General features: G+C 40.4%; 1 protein-coding gene across 2 annotated transcripts in view; it reads right to left on the bottom strand.

Moving 5' to 3' along the window:
- Positions 1–2,861: 2,861 nt before the first annotated feature.
- Positions 2,862–21,890, bottom strand: part of CDH13 (cadherin 13) — a 991,500-nt gene continuing 972,471 nt past the window's right edge. For both annotated transcript variants that reach the window (XM_038754876.1, XM_038754877.1), the window contains exon 14: positions 2,862–7,550. In XM_038754876.1, coding sequence (XP_038610804.1) covers positions 7,543–7,550 — 8 coding nt within the window. In that variant the 3' untranslated portion in view covers positions 2,862–7,542. The remainder of the gene's footprint in view (positions 7,551–21,890) is intronic.

Here is a 21,890-nt window from a genome sequence, read left to right as displayed (position 1 = left end):
GAGACAGACATCAGTGCAAATAAATGAAATTACAGATATGTACATAAGTGCTGGGGCTGGGAGGGGGCCCACAAACATATTTCATCTGTGCCAGAGACATTATTTTTGTGATAAAAAGATAGTGGGACTAACTGTTTGCATTTGGCAGAGATGCAAGGAGTCTATGAAGACCATCTAAGAAACCAAAATTGCTTCCAGTTTGTGCTTAAGCTCTGGTCCTTTGTTTAAAATACAGTACAAGCATCAGGGAGTTACCTATGTTCAACAATCAGTGGTATTTATTCAGCACTTACCGTGTACAGAAGCCTGTACTTGGGAGAATACAAGCGTTAGCAGAGCAGTTCTCAGCCCACTCTTTTATTCTTCTTTCAGTAGAGTAAAGGAAGTACTGCAGGGCTAGGATGAGCATCGGATTTGCTCCCAGCATTCTCCTAGGTTGGTTCCAAGGAATTTTTGAATTGCTGCAATTGCTAAGACTTCTACCAGCTTCACACCTGATGATCTGCTTAGATTTAAGGTGCAAAATCATTCTCGGGAGCTAACCAGCTAACTTGATGAATTTGGGAGAGCACAGTTTGCTTGGTCTGGTTCGTAGTCAACTCATAATCATTTAGTCAAGGTTGAGCAAACTCGAGACTCATCTAGCAAACTTGCTAGATGGGGAGAGAATTACTTCAAATTGTCTTCCATTCTCTGATCCACCTATGCAGCTCTGACTTGAATTGCTCTTACCCATATCACACAGCTGAAGTTTACATTACATATGGCTCCTTCCAGTTGCTCTCTTATCTGGAAGAGGATAAGATCTGTGCAAAACATATTTTACAATGCAACTCAAAGAATAAGGCCTTGAGGACTATTAAGTCGGGCACCTTACTGCAACAATTTATGCTATTTTTGCTTGACGGTAATGAGAAGCAGTGTTGCCTACTGAAAAGGGCACAGACCTGGGTTCTAATCTTGACTCATTCACTTACCTGCTGTGTGACCTTGGGCAAGTCACTGAACTTCTCTATGCCTCAGTTTCCTCATCTGTAAAATGAGAATTCAATACTTGTTTCCCTCCTAAATTGGCCAATGAGCTCCATGTGGGACAGAGACTATGTCCAACCTTATCACTTGGTATCTAGTACACAAATGAGAAGTGCTTAACAAATACCACAATTATTATTATTATTGTTGTTAGGGTGAGGGTTAATAATAATAAGACCTTTTCTATTTGGGCTTCAGTTTTGATGTGGATTGTCCAGTAGGAAAAATGTAACATTTAAGGTAACTTCATTAATTTGCATGAAGTCCTCATAAAGTTCCGTCTTTTGAGAGAAAAGTAACGACGTGATGCTAAATTGGAGTTTTACAAAACACTTTTCTAATGGCAACTGTAATCAAACACCATTGGTGTCGGGTTAACTGGTGTGAAATGCTTTTAACTAGCACCACCATTTTCTCCAGTTCTGAATTTATCATGGGTGATAATAGAAAGGCTGAGAAAGCCTGTTGTGAAAAACATGAGGTCAGCGGAGGGATAGATGAGATGGAGATATAGAGAGTAGATTAACCTTTGAGGAATGAAATGTGTTTGTTGGGTTGTCGTGGGAGATCAGTGAGGTAGGGGAGAGCTGATCTGAAGGCTTTAAAACCAAGGGTAAGGAGTTTCTGTTTAATGCAGAGATAGATTGCCAACCATTGGTGGTTTCTGAGGAATGGGGAGATTATGGACTGAAAGTTATTTTAGAAAAATGATCTGGGCAACAGAATGAAGTACAGATTGGAGAGCGCAGAGACAGAAGTCAGGGAGGTCAGTGAGGAGACTGGTATCATATTCAAGGAAGGATGTGATTAGTGCTTGGATCAGCAAGGTAGCAGTTTGGATGGAGAGGAAAGGGAAGATTGTAGAGATGTCGTGAAAGTAGAACTGACAGGATTTGGGGACAGATTGAATATGCGGGTTGAAAGAGAGAGATGAGTGGAGGATAGTACCAGAGACGATTGTGTTTGCTTTCAAATTCAGTGTATAACTCTGGGGAGTGGACAAGGGGACCTGGATGGATGGCATGACCAAGGAGAAGCCTTTTTAACATGAATTCCCTGCTGGATACTTCCCCTGAATGCCCACGAGCTCCCTGAGAAGAGTGGAAAGCATCTTTCAATCTTCTCATCCTTTGGGCTCCTTGAATCCTTAGTTTCAACTGTTCAAATTTGCTTATGCAAGCTGTATGTTGCAACATCAACTTTCCCTGGTTTGTTCCTAATAATGTAATAGTATTAAGCAGTTACTATGTGCCTAACCCTGGGGTAGATATGAGATTATACAATTGATCACTGCCCTATCCCACATGAGGTTTACAATCTAAAGTGGGAATTTGATTCCTATTTACATTCCCCCCTTCTACACCCTCTCAGAAAGAAAAAAAGAGTCTTTTGAATCACTTTTGTTTTTACTTCTGCCAACTCCATTGAAAATTATCAGTGTGGTATTTTATTAAATCATTTAATCGAATTCATTGAGCATTTACTGTGTGCACAGCACTGTACTAAGTGCTTAGGAGAGTACAATATAACAATTAATAGACACATTCGCTGTCCACAAAGAGCTTAAATTCTATTTAGGGACAAAGATGGTTTGCCACGCTTTTAGTTTCCAAAGGAAAGCTTTTCTTTTTTAAATATTTCCATGTTTTTATGGTCTTCAAGGACTTCAAATTGCCACTGTTGTCACAAGATAATCAATAGGGATGTAGGATTCATTGCCCAGTTTTTATCTCAACAAATTCCTAAAGAACAACACTACCTGCTTACCTGAGAAGCTATTGTGTTCTGGTAATGTGAGCTAAGGAAGATTTAAGAACTAGACAGAGGTATAAAAGCCCAGACATCCTTTATTTGAGCATTTCACAAATAAATTACAAGTTTCTTTGCAACCACATCATAAATCAAAACGTTATTTACACCTCAGAAACAGCAAGCAATTCAGCAACTAGGGCCCAACAGAACAAGTATGTGGATCAGCAACTGAAATGAAAATTGTAAGGATATGAACTTTTCTCTCTCTTGAACTTTCATAAAAAAACCAGTTGAAGTCCTACAACCTTTTAAAGAGAAAGTTTATTTTTGGATAAATGCAATTTGACACTAGGAAACAAAAGAAATGTAAGTCACTACTCAGCATGTTTTTACTGTGTTTACCATCAGAATCTGCCCTTTTCATTTTGTTTTCATAATCTAAACGCATATATATATATGCATGTGCATTACATGTAGACAAATGAACAAAGTTCTTTCAATTTTGGAACATTAAATATCTTTCTATCAAAAGTGGAGGAAAAGATAACTTTCTACGGATGTCCATTATTTTTCCATCTAGCACTCTCACAAAGGCTTCACGTACTGTTACAATTTTCTTTTCTAAACCACCAAATCCCACCCCAACCCTATTTTGGCCAATTTCCTTTAGAAAGCTAAAATCAAATGACTCATAAATATAACAACTTTACAAACACCCAGAGGATAAGCCAATTAATAAAGAAATCTACAGTGATAGATGAGAGATGGGAGTAAACTATATTCCAGTTGTTTAGAATGACTTTTTAAAACTCATACCTCTGCCTAAACTGTTGGCCTAGTAGTAATTCATAGAATTAAACTGCATATTTGAAAAACCTATTTTGCACATCTTCCCTCATCTTCTCTGTGTATTTCTCTGGATGGGAATGTGTTTCTCTACTTGACATGTTGATAGGTAGGTGCACTCACGTTTCTTGGGCAACTAATAACCTGAAGGCACATTGGAACAACAATGTGAACAGCTTTATGTTGGAAACTCTACTTAACCATATACCAAAATAATTCTGTAGAGAGTCAGAGGGAAAGAAATGAGCTAAATGACAGAGCAGCATATAATTCCATCCTGAAATGGAAGTGTTTCTTTTAGTTTAATTCAAATGTAAAATACATCCCATGACATTAGTTTGAATAAGCTAAAAACAAAAGGAGCTATGGGTTGTCCATTCAAAACAGAGCTTGTTTTAAGTGAGTATATGAGAAGCACATTTTCTGAGAGTTAATACTACCCATAATTGCTAATATCAGATAGTAAAAGTAGAGGGTTTGGAAATTGAGATGACCATCTCCAATATAAAAAAAAATTTCTTTGTAGATGAGCCACTTTATCCTATCACTGTTCTGTGGGACTTTTAAATCCTATCTGACACCTACCATTAAAATCAGCAGATATTCTTAGTTTCAATCATTCAAGTTGAACTTTTTGAACAAGCAGTGCAGGAAGGCATGCATGTAACAATGCTAAACTCCTCATGAAGGGCACTGACAATATTTTTGATAGCTAGGATGTCAAAAGTGACCATCCCACAATGAATACTGTTCTTTAAATTCTTCTGTGTTCTTAAAAATAATTCAGTGTGTTTCTAAATGTAGAGGTTTGCATATTCTTTTCATTGAGAGAAACAAGGCAATTAAAAGTTGGTTTTTGTAAGTTGTAAACAGAAAGTTGGGAAAGTCATCTTTATTGAAGTAAGACTAGGGCTCTGCTAACAGTGACAGGAAACTTGAGGCAGCCATCCACATAATTCAAGTGAATAAAATCATCTTAACCTCAATTCCCTGGACATTTTATCCAGAAGCTTTTTTTTAATTCTGGCTTGAATGATCCATATAGACCAACCTGACCAAAAAAAAAATGGGGTTGGAAATGATTCCTGTCAACATTTTTTTTGCCTTTTTTACTTAAATGATTCTTTTCACAAAGTCTCATGAATCCAGAAATTCCATAAATGCCATTTCATTGGTTTCTAAAAGCAATGGGATCATTCCTTCAAAGGAGCAGGCAGGAGAGAGTAAGAGGAAGAAATACCTTCCTACAGCATGTTCCTCTCTACAGTGCTCATTGGTTAACGGGATGTGGCAAGGGGAAAGTCAAAGATGCCAAAATGGGGAGTGTAGAGTAGATCATGAGTGCAGTGAATGAATGGGAAGTGTTTGAGACCCTTGTGGGCCAGCTTCCTATTTTATTCTTCATTTACATATCATTTAGTCAAAGGATTTGAGTTTCACTTGAAAAACCCAGCTCACTATGGTGGAAGCTAAGACACAAGAAGGGATACACTCCTGTGGAAAAGAAACACAAGGTTTTGTCATGTATTCATCTGAAAGTTTCTGAGAGTGTATTTCTACTCCTCGGTGAGGCAGAAGTGCCTGGTGGCTTGCAAATATTATTCAGGCCCCCTATACTCCTAGACTGAGAGTCCCCTGAGAGACAGGGATTGAACCTAATTCCCTCTTATGGTTTCTCTCCCAGTTCTTAGTACAGTGTCTGCACACAGTAAGCACTCAGTTAATACTATTACCTCTGGTACTGACAAATGAATCTGCGCTTTTACATGAACGCTTGCCTCAAATTCTCAGTAAGAGTCTGCATTCTGAAGTCAGACAACAGAGCTTGAAGTCTTTGCTTTCTCCTTTCAACTGGGACTCTTTCAGATGAGGAGCAGGAGCAGGTTGAAAGTGGAGGGTAATAGCAGGAGTAAACATTTCTTTCCCTCTTAGTCAATGGAGGCTGCCTAAAGGACGTTGTTGAGGAATGGTCTCTGGCAACAGAGACAGTTTAAATACCTTACCAAGAAATCACCAAAGTTGAAGAAAACCCACCACATCAATACTGCTGCTATTCCACTTAATGTGAGTTTCAATTACAGAAAGACCCAGCAACACAGATATTTGGTACATGGCAGGAAATCAGAGAAAAGCTATGGAGCTAAATCAGCCTTGCCCCATTTATCACTATGAAAAACACCATTTTTGTTTGGATTTTGTATGCTTCCAAAATATTTAGTTGTGAAATGAATACATGGTATGGAGAGGTATCTTTATATTCACACTGTAATAAAGACAAAATACAATTCTGACCCATAATTACTATAAAAGGCTAACAAAAGAAAATGCAGCTGAAAAAATCTATTGCATAAGAAAGCTTTTCTTGTTAAACTTTAAGTAAGCAAGTTTATTAAAATGTGCTAAAACACTTACCTTACCCTAATTACTGACAAGCTCTAATAAAAGCCACAGTCTGTTACTAGTATAATTTTGCTTCATATAAAAATTTGGTGTGAGCTTTGATGGCTCAATTTACAATTTATTAACAAGATGGTAATCTCATTACAATCAGAAGCTTTCTTCTTTACCTTTACATGCTCACGGAATAAAAAAGGATTCCTATTCATACATAATGAACATCCTTTATTTTCAGGTTTGCAAACAATAGTCGTTTCACAAAAAAAATTACTTTTAAAACCATATGATTGTGTGGACTGTATACGTATGTGTGTACATATATATTTATATGTATATATAGATATAGAAAACAATTTGTATACACTTGTATGTATGTATGTATGTGCATTTGTATATATTTCTACCATATGATTCCTATTCTTCTCTTTATACATGTGCCAAACCTCTAATACTTTCGAGGGCGATTGTGCCCCTACAGTGGGGGAACATATTTTGATGGAGAGCAAGAGCCCTGACAACTCTGAGACCTAGAATTCAGAATGTACCCAAAGGATCAGTAGATGCCCATAAAATAATATTTCAGCCCTTTCCTCGGCAGCTGGTTACTTCCCATATTCTGCTCCTCCCAAGATTCCCTAGTTCCCTAGTCTCACACCAGAGTTGGAAAATGGGGTGGAGAGTTGTTCTTACCTGCTCTCTGGAAACTGCTGAGGGTTCAGAGAAGAACTTTCAATTGCAAAGCGTTGCCCCCTCCCCTTCCATCTCCCCTATAGCCCAGCCTGGTTGCCGTGGGTGCCTTGAGAACTAACCCTTCTGGGGCTGACTTTTGAGAAGTAGCATCAGCAAGGAAGAAGGAGCCAGCCCGTCAGGTCCAGATTTGGAACCAATCTTGTACAGTTTTACTCCCTCAGTGAGTGTCCTCATCTCAATATTGGTTTTATAGAAGCAGCATATATGAAGGGTTTAGCAATGACATCTCTATCACTCATCTAGAACTGTGCTACTGTGCCTCCTCTTCATTAAACATGTCTAGGATGAATGACATATCAAAACTAAACCTATCATGTATATACTTTCTCTATATAAATACAGTGTATATATACATACATACACTCATACATATACAAATACTAACCCACAGACAAAGTATTTTCAAACAGCAGAATAGCAACATGTCAAGAGAGATGAAAAAAAAAAGTAGTCATTCTTTTTTTTTTTTTTCCTGCTCCCAGAAGGTCAGGTATGATGTCATGGTCTTTAAACATTCAGTGAAAATCCACATCACTTGTGCAACTCGCAAGAGGCATTTGTTAATTAAAGCAAGGGCAGATGTCAAACATGGAAGGTACAGTCTGATAGACTAAGTGAAGTTGCAAATTAAACTGAAATCTGGAGCAATTGAGGCCTAGTCGTGAAGTTCAGTAACTGTAAACTGCAATCTTCAAATTGGACTTTTTTTCCCCCTTTTCTTGTTGCCATGGCAACTGGTAGGTGCGCTTCAAATGTCAGAGGCTCTTACAGACCTGAGTGATGGAAAATATGCAGAGTTACATTGTGATCACAGTCTGCTTTAAAAACTTTAAATACATGTGTGATCCATTCTCGGTGAGTGATAATGAACACAACGGCTTTAGGGTAACCTGAAAGGTGCAATGTCAGCAGGGAGAGCAGAACAAAGGTTTTGAAGCCCTCCCTGATCTTGGTTTGTCTTGGATTGTAGTAAACCAAGGACTGTTGGGAGACTCTATCAGCTGTCCTCCTTGAGGTGATGCTTTCAAAGATAAGTGCCAAGAGGCAGGGAAAAGGGGCACAGCAAGGGACTTTCTAAATGGGCACACAGTGGGAGATGGATTGCTGGTTGCCCATTGAACTGTAACCTATTCATAAATAAATAGCCTTTTCAAGATAAGACAGAGACCCCAGTGATTTAGGTCTTAGGCTTCTGCTCTTAATCATTAGCATTTTAGGATTCTTCAGCTGTACAATCTTCTCCGGGCTTCAGTTCCCTTTTCTATGAAATGGGGATTCAACACCCACTCTTCCTTCTAGTTAGATTATGAGCTCCCTTTGGGACCTGATTATCCTATATCTCAGGGCTTTGTGCAGTACTTGGCACATAGTAAGTGCTTAACAATTACCACTATTATTATCGTCATTTTTATTAGGTAACTAGCATTGACGATCTGACTCACTGCTCCCTTGCTCAGAGAGAGACACTTTTAAATGGGGTACTAAGGGCTTGGTCTCTATTCTAGCTGGAATCTTTCTTATCCTCTTACCTTGTTTCAGTCTTGATAGGACCTAACAGGCTTGGGTAAGAATAAGAATGGAAAATCAAGCCCTGAATAAATCGATCAATGGTATTTCTTGAGAGCTTACTTTGGGCTGAGCACTGTACTAAGTGCTCGTGAGAGTATAATATAAAAGACTTGGTAAACATTCTCGGCCCACAGTGAACTTACACTCTAGAAGGAAGTGTATGCATGAATAAACAGGAACTGAGGAAAATTAAGGAATCTTCAGCTACAGGGCTGTCTTGGAATAATTACAGCCTAAACCATCTCCTTTCCTTGCCTCCACTAATCTATCTCTAAGTGTTTAGCAGATACACTATCCTAAGAGAGTACAGGTTATTGTTGGTGCTTTTGGAGAGGTGAGTGGACAAAAAGGCTCGTGGAGAAATCTATAGAAGAGTTTCACCCAGGAATTTTCAGAAACAACAGGGGAGATGGAACATTTTGTCTGCGATTTCAGCCTTTTCATTTGACCAAAACATTTCCTCCTGACTGAATTCACTTGGGCTCTTGTGTCTGGAGAATTAAGAAAAGAAAAAGGAATAAAATAAGCATTTCCATTTGTTCCCAGGTTTAAGTGAGACAAAGTAGTGAGATAGGCTGAGAAGTGGACTGGAAAGTCTGGAGCCGCTAATTCTAATCCCAGATCTTTCACTTAATTTTCTGTGGGGCTTTGAGCATGTTATTTAACCTCTCTTGGTTTGGGTTTGTGTGTCTTTTATAGGAAAAAATATTACCAATCTAGCTCACAGGGCTGAAGGGAAGAATAGCTAATTCAATATTGTGAAATATCTGGTGGATGGGAAATGCCCCATAGGTGTTATATTAAAAAATCCAAATCATTATGAAGTATTGCTTCCACTTAAGAATTCAATAAAAATGTAAAGCTCCAAGGTTGGGCCTATTTTCTATTACAAAAGAGGCTTTAAACTCTGCATTGGATCTCTAGTGCCTTCTGCATTGAAATCATATTCTTTATCCTCATTTACAAGATCTTTCATTCAAGAGTCCCACACAATTCAACACCTTTCAAGGCTTGATTCTCCTTAGCCCAGGTGAACCTACCCATTACACCCATGGTAGGATATGCCCATGTGCAACTCCCTACTACTCTCAAACGATTCTGTCCCTAAAATGTCCCAAAGCATACAAGGGCCCCCCTTTATTTTGGGCTCTCTGAACTCTTACTACCAATCAATCAGGCAATCGATCCTATTTATTGAGAGCTTACTGTGTGCAGAGCTCTGTATTAAGCAGCTGGGAGAGTAGAATATAACAAAGCTGATAGACATGTTCCCTGCCCGTAACAACCTATTTCTTCAATGGTTTCCTTGACTAAATGGCAGTCAGTGGATCAATCAATCAGTATCACTCGATCAGTGGTGTTTGTTAAGAGGGCTCTGTCTGTGGAGCACTGTAGTAAATGCTTGGGAAGGTACCATAAATCAGAGTTGGTAGATGCATTCCCTGCCCATGATTGCTGTCTGCTTATCCAGTTCCTGAAAGTAACCCAAAGCCTTGATGGCTCAGGATCTTGAAGGCCAAAGTGGAGACCCAAGTCTTATTATCCTGGATCATTGTGAAATGGAAGATGAACTGCTTTATGTGGGTTTTTTTGACAAAGTTAAGGTTGTTTCCCTACAGTTTTCATATGGTGAGGGTTTCCAAGGAAAAATTACCTGAAGCAACTTTAACTCTCTCCAAAACACTAGGGAAGCCTCCCCATCCAGTTGGCATCTCCATCCACCCTATCAAATATGCTGCTACCCAGAGACCTAGTTACGGTATCCTGGGCAACAGGCCTCCAGCAACTCACACGTATGTCATAGTGTGAAAGCCATGAACTCTGAAAAGTCAATAAGCATTTACTCATAAACTTGTCAACTTGTTGTAGTGCTGTCTTGGTGTGGTGCAAAATAGCCTGTTCCCAGAGGTTGGGTCTGCCTAAGGCAAATTGAATTTTAAGAGGGTTTTTCCAGTGCAAAAAATCCATTTCTGACCAGATGCTGTCGGGAATAAACCTCGTTAGACACCCACCGAGTAGTAGAAGGAACTACCCTATGCAGATAAACCTGATGTTTTATGCACCATGGATTACAAGCTCTGCCTCAAAGTCTGCCTTACAAGAGACATTTGCTTCTAATCTGATGCTACCTACTTGTAGAAAAGTAAGGGCTGTCTGTTAAAAGAGCAGAAGGCAGCTGAAGGACCTGGGCATCTAAGAGCTTCTTTTACTAGTTATTCCATCTGATACAATTAATGCAACAGGGACATCAGAGATAAGGAGGCAACAAAGACTCTCTCTCCATCCCCCAAGCTGTACCTCCAACCTCCATCAGGAACCAAGGACACAATTCCCTAGAAAACAGAAAGCTGGCTTTCAGGATTGCAAAGAAAAGGAACTTTAAAAATCAGGGCAGAAAAGCCAGTTGCAAATTCCCCATTTGTTTTATTGGAAACAAAGCTATCTTTGCTTGAAAAGACATGACAAGACCTCATGGCTCTTAGAGGCATGAAAAAGTGTTAGCTTTACTTTCCCAGATACCACCAGGACACCTTTTAATACGGGAGCATGGATGCTCCCAACCATTTTACAATATGTTTCTACTGGGCAGGGACCCACTCCGAGCCAGTGCAACTATTGGGTTTTAAGTCCAGCTCCACCGCTTGTCTGTGGTGTGACCTTGGGCAAGTCACTTCACTTCTCTGTGCCTCAATTTTCTCATCTGTAAGGGGATTGATTCCGTGAGGCCCCTGTCCAACCTGATGAGCTTGTATTCACCCCAGTGCTCAGTACAGTGCCTGGCACATAGTAAGGGCTTATCAAATATCATTTAAACCCTCCCCCAAAAATCTATGACCACCCCACCTTCCCATAAACCTCTGGGGCCTGAACTTCTGCCTGTAGACGATTAATAAACACTTTGCAATCTCTCAGTCATGTCTCAAAAGCAAATCCCTATAGACAGAGGTGGGACTTGAACAGGTCTTGGAAAATTAAATTCCCCACTGGACCTGAAGGCTGATCCACTGGATGCTTTTGTTAACAAAAAGAGATGATTCTGAAGACTTTACTTTGCAAGTTTTGAATTTGGTCTTTTGCCCTGATAGAAATGATGCAGTCCCTAGAAGGAGACTGCATAAAAATGAATCCCTGAGGTTTATGATGCTTTGTCTAAAACAAGCCTCACTCAACACAGTGAAGGTTCAAATGGGATTTGGTTTGAATGAACCACTCTGCAAATTTTGGTCATCATAACCAGATATGTATGACCAGCGTAATAAATAATAGAAACCTTCACCTTCTGCCTATTTCTGGGTTTAAGTGGAGCCAAGGGGTTTGGGAGGTCCAGTATAAAGGGCCTAGGAGGTCTTCTGGTATACTTATGGAGGCTTTATGAAACCCCTACTCCCCACCTAGGGACAGGGATGAAGTCTAATTCTTACCTGTGTATTCTCTCCTCATGCTTAGTACAGTGCTCTGAACACAGTCAGCGCATAATAAATATGGTTACTATTAAATAGAGCCTGAACCTATGAGAGACAGAGCCAACAAGTCTACTGTTAGGGTCCTGTACTGTTCCCAATTGGTGCGTGTGTGGTGGCGGGGGCTGGCGCACATTAAATATCCTCACTCTAAAGTGAATCTGGTTTTTCACCTCTTCCAGCGCAGTAAAGCTGGGTACTTCCCCTTCTCCTGCCAGAAGTCAGCCTTTGTAGGGGTGGCAAGGCAGCGGGAAGATACGTGGGCAGGGTGAGAGAGAAAGGGATTTGCAGGCCATAATCATCTTCCTTAAACCAAAATGCAATGGGCAACTGAGACACATTTAAATTGAAAACCCTATGCCTCCATTAACTGGGTGTTCAGGTAAAGCTGGTTGTGGGGCAGAGTATGGAGGGGCTGCATTAAATGAATAATAGACTCAATTATCACTTTGCCTAGCATAAATCTGGCCCAAGAGGTTTGTTCTTTTCCGTCTGATTACAGCAGGTGCTGGTTTTCTGCCACAGAACCTATATGACAAATATGTTGGTCTATTTTTTAATCAAGAGAATGCAATGACATTTTCAGTAGGGGTGTCGGTCGATTTTTGTAATCCGTGGGAAAAATTATCAGCTGGGTGAACATTAATTCTGTCAGGCCATGGGGGATCCAGAATTTACTAAATCTCGAGGGGGACCTTCAAAATGTGTACAATTTGTTCCCTATTCATGGGTAGATTCTGGCCCAATGCCAATTAAAAGTTCCACCAAAATCCATTTCCTCCCTATATACTTTCATGGTTCTGATAGTTTGATTTTTCTAAAATTTTTCTATTTTACTACCCTATTCCAGTAGCAAAGTGAACATAAACTTTGATTCTTCTTCCTTACAACTGGGTATTATTATTATTATTATTTTATGCTTCATTAAAGGTTTGAGAGCCCGAACCAATATTGCCCAACATTCGAGTAAGCGCTCAGTAAAAACAATTGATTGATTGATTCAAGGGACTGAGATTTTTGTGTTTATTTTTATTTTTTTCATTTTCCCACACTGTTTGCCCCAAATGGATTCCAATTAGTCATTACCACCCAAGAGGTAAGTTTTGCATCTTTTTACGAAAATGTGCAAAACCTCTTACAGTACAATAATATTGCAAGATGGGGAACAGAGTAAACAAAGCAGAATCTCATTCTCACGTTTAATGCTTTTCCACCCATAACACTTAACATTGGAAAGCACAAGCCAAGAATCCATAAAAAGCAATTTTTCCTGTTTAGAGCATTTTCTTTCCATGCTCACTTCAAGAAGGACAGCAGTACACTTCATTGTATGAAGAAATCAGTGTGAGCATAATATTTGAACAAGATTGAGGAGATATAAACAATGAAAGTTCCAAGTGATCTGCTGCGTATTTTAGGAAAGGCATGCAAGGTGCCAGACCTTTGTGCTATGTTAAAATTTGAATCCTATTGGCCATAATGCATAAAAACATTTTCCTTCATTTCAGGGAAACCAACGGATATGACAGAGGCAATATTATTTGTAAAACAATTTTGGTAACATGATGGAAATAGTCTCAGCAGAACTCTAGCAGACAAAACACTTGTTCTAACACTCCCATGGTGATTGCTGCAATTGTTCATTTCAGAGGAAAACCCATCCAATCTTACTGCTCTACTGGGCATCCACAAACGTGGGCAAACACCCCGCAATTCAACCCACCTCCCCAATATCTCACCTCTCCCTTTGCTAGACCCCAATTAAACAGAGATTGAAAGGACCCTCAAGAAACTAAAGTATATTCACATCCTCTTTAGCACTCAGGTATTTATTTTTACAACTCTTGTTTCAAATATTTTTATGTTTGTCCTCAGTAGAGTGTAAGGTTTTTGTAGGCAGGGAACATGCCACTTCTTTATTCTCTACTTCCCAAGTCCCTAATGCTATACACTGTGCCAAGGAGAGGTTTAATAAATGCTATACCCTATTACTGGAATAGAGTGGCTTCTGAGAGCACCTCGAGCCTTTTTAACAGTATGGCCTAGTGGAAGGAGCACAGAACTAGAAGCCAGGAGACCAGGAGAATAAATAAATTCTATTTATTTTATTAATGATGTGTATATATCTATAATGCTATTTATTGATGCCTGTTTACTTGTTTTGATGTCTGTCTCCCCCTTCTAGACTGCGAGCCCGTTGTGGGGAGGGATTGTCTCTGTTGCTAAATTGTACTTTCCAAGTGCTTAGTACAGTGGTCTGCACACAGGAAGCGCTCAATAAATATGATTGAATGAATGAATCAGGCAGAACAAATGCAAATACATTTCAATTTGTACCTTTGCTTGAGTGGCTGGACTATCTCCCAGCTTTATAGTAGGGCTTAGGAGCTGTTAAAGTGGTGATGTGTTCTTATGTTGAAGTGGAGAAGAGGGTGGGAATGTCTTCCTATGAAGGACTGTTTCATAGGGCCTGTAGACTGTGAGTTCATTGTGGGCAGGGAACGTGACTACCAACTCTGTTATATTGTACTCTCCCAAACGTTTAGTGCAGTGTTCTGTTTACAGACGTCAATAAATACAATTGATTGATCGACCTCTTTGCCTAGGCATGTCCCTGGACTGCACTATAAAATGGAGACATGACTAGAGCATTCTGGGAGCCAGAACAAGGACCACATGTGAAGGCTGATCTCTCTGGTCAAAGTCCCATTGCCAATTCAGCTCAGATGGGATGAGATGCTCCCCTTAGTTCTGGTGTAAGTCTGGCTGAAGGAGAAAACCTGGAAGTTGGGCAGTGGTAAAGACTTTGTCCTGTTTTTCCTAAGATGACACACTGTTCCACCTCCCACCCCTCTATCCCCATAGGCAAAAAGGGAGGACTAAGCTCTCCTTAGAACAATGTGTAGGGGGAAAAAAGGCTGCTTTAACTCTGTACAGGGATAAAGAGCACTGTAAAAGGACAATGAATACAGTGGGCACCTTCAGGGTGCACAAAGTATCATCATCTGAAAAATGGGGGTGGAGACTGTGAGCCAACCTGGTTTGCTTGTATTCAGCTTAACGATTGCTACAGTGCCTGGCGCAGAGTAAACGCTTAACAAATGCCACACATTATTATTATTATTTGTCAGGGTGGTGAAGTGGTGAATTTCTGCTTCTAGTATTTCTGTTCCCCCTTGCAACAGCTCCTCTAGACAATCTCAAATAGAGAATACTGGAAAGGACAGGGAGAGGTCATGCTTTCCCCTCTGGGAGCTTTGCTGCCTCTTCAGGACCTGAGGCCAGGATTCAGCCTGAATTTATTTACTGGTTAAGGACACCTGCAATGAGGAGAAGTGTAAATAGGTCAAAAGAAATTACTGTTTTGTGGGGCTGATGTTTTAAGCCCCGGCAGCTCTCCAGCTGGGTGGGCAAGGACATTTTCACCTTTGCTCCAGCCCTGGGGCTAATTAGCAGAATTGAGCCTGCCCACTGAGATATCAGGAAAACCCAGGGGGGCTAGCAACCCGATGAGATGCCCTGGGCCATAGCTTTCATTCTCCTATTTCCATTCTCCTATATGCTCAGAACAAGGCAGGAGAATGGCAGAAGGAAGTAAAGGAATGTGGGCTTCTGAAACATCCTTCCTTGCCCTTATAACTCTCAAGCATTAGTCCTGGAATTCCTGGTAAGCAGTTTGGAGCAAGCTCAGCCTTGGGAGCTAAGTGCTCTGCTGCATACCTACCTCACCCTCCGACAAATCAGGCCAGCTTGTTGATACAGAACTCTATTTGTTCACTCTCCACTTCCACCACACCTCATTTAATGGTATTTTTTTAAATGTCTAGGTTGTGCCAAGCACTCTACTGAGTGTTGAGGATCCAACAATGAAATGTTCTGCACAAAGTAAGCACTCAGTATATACGACTGACGGACTGACTGCCTAATGCTTCGAGTACAAATTTCTCATAGGGGTTAAAGGTGATTTTAAGAAGGAGGGAGCAGATCTTCCTTGCTTCCTGATAACCCATGGGCCAACACTCAGCTTGTTTCTTTATTTCACAGTATTTCCAAAGTATTTCCACAGTATTTCCACTTGGATGCCAACACTTCCCCCTATCTTTCCTTGACTCCATTGCCTCTATCATTCCCAACCATTTTCATTCCAAACAAGGAAACCTTACCTCAGTTCCCTCCTCTTCTCCCCTTCTCCATCACTTCCCCCTGAAAATACCCTCTGACCATACTAAGTCGCTTGCCTCTTCTGAAAGGAGACAAATGGAAACTTGCTTTTCAGAAGTTTAAAACATATACCATTTTCCCTCTCTTGAATTCCCCTATCTTCTTTCATACCATTAAAAGGGAACTATCTCTGTTGCTCCACTTTGCCTCCTTAGAAGAGAAGCTTTTACAGGGCAGGAACTAGCCATTTTTAGATTGAGGGAGGTGGAACATTTTCGGCAGTACATATAAAATGCAACAATCAATGTAGCTAAGGTCAGTAAAGTAAATGCTTGTAGGAGCTCACAGACTAGTTCTCCCTTCTGGATGGAAATGTTTTCTCAGAATAAGTCTTATTATTACCTTGTAATAACCCTGAATTATTTCTATTAAATGGTCAGGTGCCAAAAGGCAACAAGATCATCCTGTCTATGTCTTTTTCCAGGAATAGACAGCCTGACTGACTACACAATATATAAAAAAGTGGAGTCAGGATGAGTATCTGGTCCTCTTGTATACAATTAGATTTCTGCGATTTTTATGGTGGTTGAAAGCTGCATTATCTGGCAGTTATTCTGTTCTCTTTGGATGAGTTATGGATTTAGCGACCCATGAATGGTGTAGTGGTACTATAACAGGGATAATATACAGCAAGACAGAATAGTGCTCTGTTACATGATTTGATGATGCTTAGATTCATTGGCCTCTAAAAGGAAAACCTACTTAAAGCTACTGCTGTTTACGAGCTAAGAAACCCAGGTTTAAACACATGGAACACACACACACACACACACACACACACACACACACACACACACACACACACACACACATTCTATGCCAGATCTCCATGTTCTCATTTGTGACATTAGCTAAAAAACAAGAATGCTTCCTCCTAGACATGATTAGAGCTTATTTATGCCTTTGGGAAAGAGTCATAAAAAATGAATGTTCAACCTTTTGGGACAAAGTCTAGCCTGGAAGAGGTTAGGGTCAGTCTATCCTTAGCTGTAAGTAACACAGGTACAGAAGCTGGATCATAGACATGTTGACATCCCTTTCCCTGAGGAAAACCAAACTGCCAATCCATAAGGGGTCACTTGCCATGTAGTAAAGTGATACGTTGAACTCACTGAGCATTGAAAAACCTTCTCAGAGCTGATTTGCCTTTAGTTTGTCACAGAAATATCCCTGGGTAAATATTGTTTTCCAACACGGCAGTGAAACAGCTCTAGGTCAGTGCCAAGGGTCTAAGTATCACTCATGTGACCACCCTGTATCTGAAGCAACTTTATAGCATCAACAGACATTGGGATAAACAAGCACAATTAGGCGAGTGTTTATCCAAGATGATGGATGCTCTCTGGTCTGAAATGCCTGGGAAATTCACAACTCCTATTTACATTTAATTAATTTTTGGAAGCAAAAAGCAGCTTTTTTGGAAGGCAAAGAAGCGGGAGCCCAGCCCTCCCTAAGGCTCCATCCTTGCTTGGAACTCCCGGCATCATTGATGCCCATAGACCCCTCCTCCTCCAAGCAGAAGCAACTGGGGGGTTCACAGATGCCCAACTCATGCTGCTGAGAAGGTGCTGTTTTCATTTATCCAAATTTTCCATGATCTGAATTAATTGGTCCCAATGAGTTCCTGTAATAGTCTACCTTTTTTCATAACTTTTCTCAGTGACAGACTCCATTTTGGTGGGCTTAATGACATATCAGCCTTCCATAGAAATGCTGGTTCAAAGGGATAAGTGAGCCAGTTCTTGTTGTAAGAAGAATAGAAAATATCAAAATGATGCGTGCCTGAAGCAAGTCTATTGCAATGTCACCCACTCTGGCAGACTTATAAAGAATCAATACCGATATTTCCCACCAAGGGCTTAAATGAATAACAGTGTTGCCCAAATGGGTGAAACAAAGCATGCCAAATTAAAGGCTGGGGGAGGGTTACACCTGCCACCTTGGTTCATTCACTTTCCAAGGTGATGCCAGGTATCTCAGGCTAGTACAGTTTTCTACGTTTTAGGAAGGGCTCAGCTCTCCCTTCTTTGTCTCCAAAAACCCCCCAAACCCTGCTGTTTAGTCCTGTTAATTAAATGTAAATAGAAATTGTGAATTACCCAGACATTCAGGTTTTTTGAAATGCCATCTCTATTCTTCATCTATCCAGGGGACAACACTTAAGCCATTTAAAAGGCACAATGACAATAAAATGGTAGAAACTAAAGGTGATGATACATTATTCTCATTCATTAGAGAAGCAGGTTGGGTCAGTGGAAAGAGCATGGGATTAGGAGTCAGAGGTCATGGGTTCTAGTCCTCACTCCACCACTTGTCTGCTGTGTGCCTTTGGGCAAGTCACTTAACTTTTCTGGGCCTCAGTTACCTCATCTGTAAAATGGGGATTGAGACTGTGAGCCCCATGTGGGACAACCTCATTACCTTGTATCCCCCCCAGCACTTAGAACAGTGTTTGGCACATAGTAAGCACTTAACAAATGCCATTATTATTATTATTATTTCTCAATCAAGCAGGATTCCTTAAAACACTTGACTTTTTGTGACTTAACAAAGTTCTATGTCTGTCAAATAGGGTAGCATGGCAATAACATTTGTGCTTGTACCTTTTGAAAAAGTGAGCCTTAAAACAATAGTGTCTCCATAGGCTTTTCAGTGAACTTCACTTTTTGCATACTTTTACTGCAAGGTTTCTTTGGCTATATTTTGCTTCATCTCCACCCAATCAACCTGATAAAAAATTACAGTCGGTTGAAAGTTGCATCCTCTCGAGAGTTTCCTAACAAACCTAGTTTTGTTTGGGTTGGGGTGGGGGTTGATTAATGGAACCATTCTGTTTCGATCTGGGAGAATATTTTTATGAAATGAATATGAGAAATATAGAAATCTTAAAAAAAAGATAATATTTGGAGTGACTGGAATAACCATCTCAGTTTCAAGAAGAAAATAGACACTCCACCTTTTACCACCACAAAAGACTTATTTAAAAGTCTGATCTCATTTTCCACAGCAAAGTAGCTTAGTAGCAGATGTGCAAAATGTAATATGGGCATAATTAGCCCCAGGATACTTAGGTCCCAAGGCAAACTAGATATTGAGATAGTCACTAAAACTTCTCTCAAGTTAGCCAGCGAAACAGGAAAGCTAATTCAGCCAGTTGCCACAGAAAATGGGGATCAATTTCCTAGATAAAAATAGCCCATCCGTGCTATTGTTCATGACAGCCTAACCGAGCTAAACTCTCAACCTGATTTTATATTTTCTAATGATTTTACAAAGGAAAACCAGCTTCAGTGATTCAGACAAAATCTATTATTCAATATTTGTCTCTCCAGTGCCACATCCTAATCCATTTCAGGAAATGGATTATAAACATTTCCTTTCCTCTGTAACACCTACTTTCAGAACTCTCTAGCAGGAGTGTTTATTGGCTTGAAATCGAATTTTAGTAGGCCTTTTTTTTTTTCTAATATCTCAAATTTTTTTGTGCAGTCATTTCTCTGTAGACCAAAGGCATCCTCAACTAGTGCGTCTATGAAATAGCGGGCAAGGGAAATGATACTTGGGACAGCAGTCTTTAGGGGTGCTGCTGGAACCTACTAAGGCAAGTAAGAACTAGGTACATGGGGTTGGAGGGAGGGCATTTATTGCAGGTTCTTCTAACCGATCAGGTGGTGACAGCATTAGTTGATTCTTAGAGAGCAACCTGCTTTTACCCTTGACATCTTCTAGACTGTGAGCCCGTTGTTGGGTAGGGACCGTCTCCATATGTTGCCAACTTGTACTTCCCAAGCGCTTAGTACAGTGCTCTGCACACGGTAAGCACTCAATAAATACGATTGAATGAATGAATGAATCCCCTGCATCCCGTTGCCATTGATACCATAAGAATACCACAGTGGCAGGGCCTATTCAACCAGCAGGAATTGTGCAAAGCACTACCCTAAGGGCTGGGGAAGATACAACAGAAGGAATCCACATATATTCTCCCTCACAAGTCGCTTCCAGGGTGATGGAGTGGATCATAGGGGTGGTGATGAGACTAGAGAGATTGGTACGGGGAGGTGAAAATAGTAAAGTCCTCTAAAGCAGAAGACTCACTTCCTCTTCAGCTCCTGGGAGCTCACTGGGGTGGCCATCTCTAGGAGTTGGTCCATTGGCTCCAGGGCAAGTAGAACTAAAAGAACCATGCTTCAAAAGAGTCGATTACCATATTGCAGAGGTTGAGAGGGTAAAGAAAAGTCTAACAAAGTTTAGCCCGGGGAATTGCATCTTACCCCCCACCCTCCCAACTCCCCTGCACACAGATAGTAAGCTTGTTGTGGGCAGGGAACATGTCTACCAACTCTCTGTTTGTTATACTCTCCCAAGGGCTTAGTGCAGTGCTCTGCACACAGTAAGTGCTCAATAAATACGATTGATTGATTGACTGCACTCTAATGATTCCAGTAGGAGCCAAGTGGAGGGTGGAAAATTAAAAAGGAGTGCATTTAAAATTAGGTTAATTTGATTTAAAGTTAATTCTCAGGAAGCTTTCCTCAAGGGACATCACCCTGGGAGGATGAGTGAGAGCAGCTTTGCTAGATTTGATGAGTTTCTAGGTCTCCCTTGAGCTTTCAACAGCTCGTGCAAAATTATATTCTTTAGTTAGGGTCGAAGGAAAAGGGGTGAGTGAAAGGGATACTGCCTTTCTACTGAAAATTCATGGGCTGTATCTACCCAGGCAATGCCTGTTCCATTTCCACTAAGCCATACTGCTTCTCATGTACTTTAGCCTGCAGTAATTTCACAGTTTAGCTAAGATTATGCAGTTACACCTGCACTTAACTTCCACAGAAAACCTGTAGATCCACTGGCTGGTTAAATCCATTTAACATTTTAGAAATCTAGGCTCAGACATGGCCTTCTGAACTATTTATGATATGGATTGGTGGTGTAATTTCAGTTTCTCTAAGAGTTTAGGCAGGTGTAACTGCACAATCTTAGCCAAACTGTGAAATTACTCTAGGCTAAAATATATCTATTTTGCACAGATATTTTGCCTTATTTTGTAAGAAAGACTTTCAATAGAACTCCATGCCCAAATTGGAGAATACAGTACCACTAGAAAAACAAATAGGAGATTTGAGGGCATTATCCTGATAATTTAGGAAACGTGGCCTAGTGGAAAGGTCATAGGTGTGTGAGTTAGAAGATGTAGGTTCTAATCTCATTTGTGCCACTTGTCTTCTGTGTGACCTTGGACAAATCACTTACTCCTTGGGTGTTTCAGGTGTATAATATGAAGTATTTCCTCCATCCATTTTGTTATTTCTGGCCTGGACTATAGAGAGAAGTGATGAACATTTAGCTCAAAGAGAACCTCATCCATCCATTTTGTTATTGCTGGCCTGGACTATAGAGAGAAGTGATGAACATTTAGCTAAAAGAGAACCTCATAGAAACTTGCAATTTACTGCTAAAGTCTATTTTAGAAACTATGAGAAGCAGTATGGTTTAGCAGAAATGGTACAGGCCTGGGATTCGGAAGGCCTGGGTTCTGATTCCAGCTCTGCCGCTTGTCTGGTATGCGAACTTCAGAAATTCACCTAACTTCTCTGTGTGTCCATTTCCCCATCTTCAAAATTAGGATTCAATACCTGTTCTCCCTGCTTCTCTGACTCTGAGCCTCCTATGAAACTGGGACTGAGTATGATCTGATAATCTTGTATCTACCCCAAGTCTTAGTACAGTGTTCAGCACATAGTAAGCCCTTAACAAATATCACAATGATGATGATGCACACAGATAACTATTTCACCTTCTTTTCACTCTCCCTTTAAAAAAATGTATATTTCACAAATGGCACTGCATACCTGCCTTGGA

This window comes from Tachyglossus aculeatus, chromosome 11, assembly GCF_015852505.1.
Source record: "Tachyglossus aculeatus isolate mTacAcu1 chromosome 11, mTacAcu1.pri, whole genome shotgun sequence".
In the NCBI taxonomy this organism is placed as follows: domain Eukaryota; kingdom Metazoa; phylum Chordata; class Mammalia; order Monotremata; family Tachyglossidae; genus Tachyglossus; species Tachyglossus aculeatus.
The sequence above is the reverse complement of the archived record's forward strand: the minus strand, read 5'-3'. Positions and strand labels throughout refer to the sequence as shown.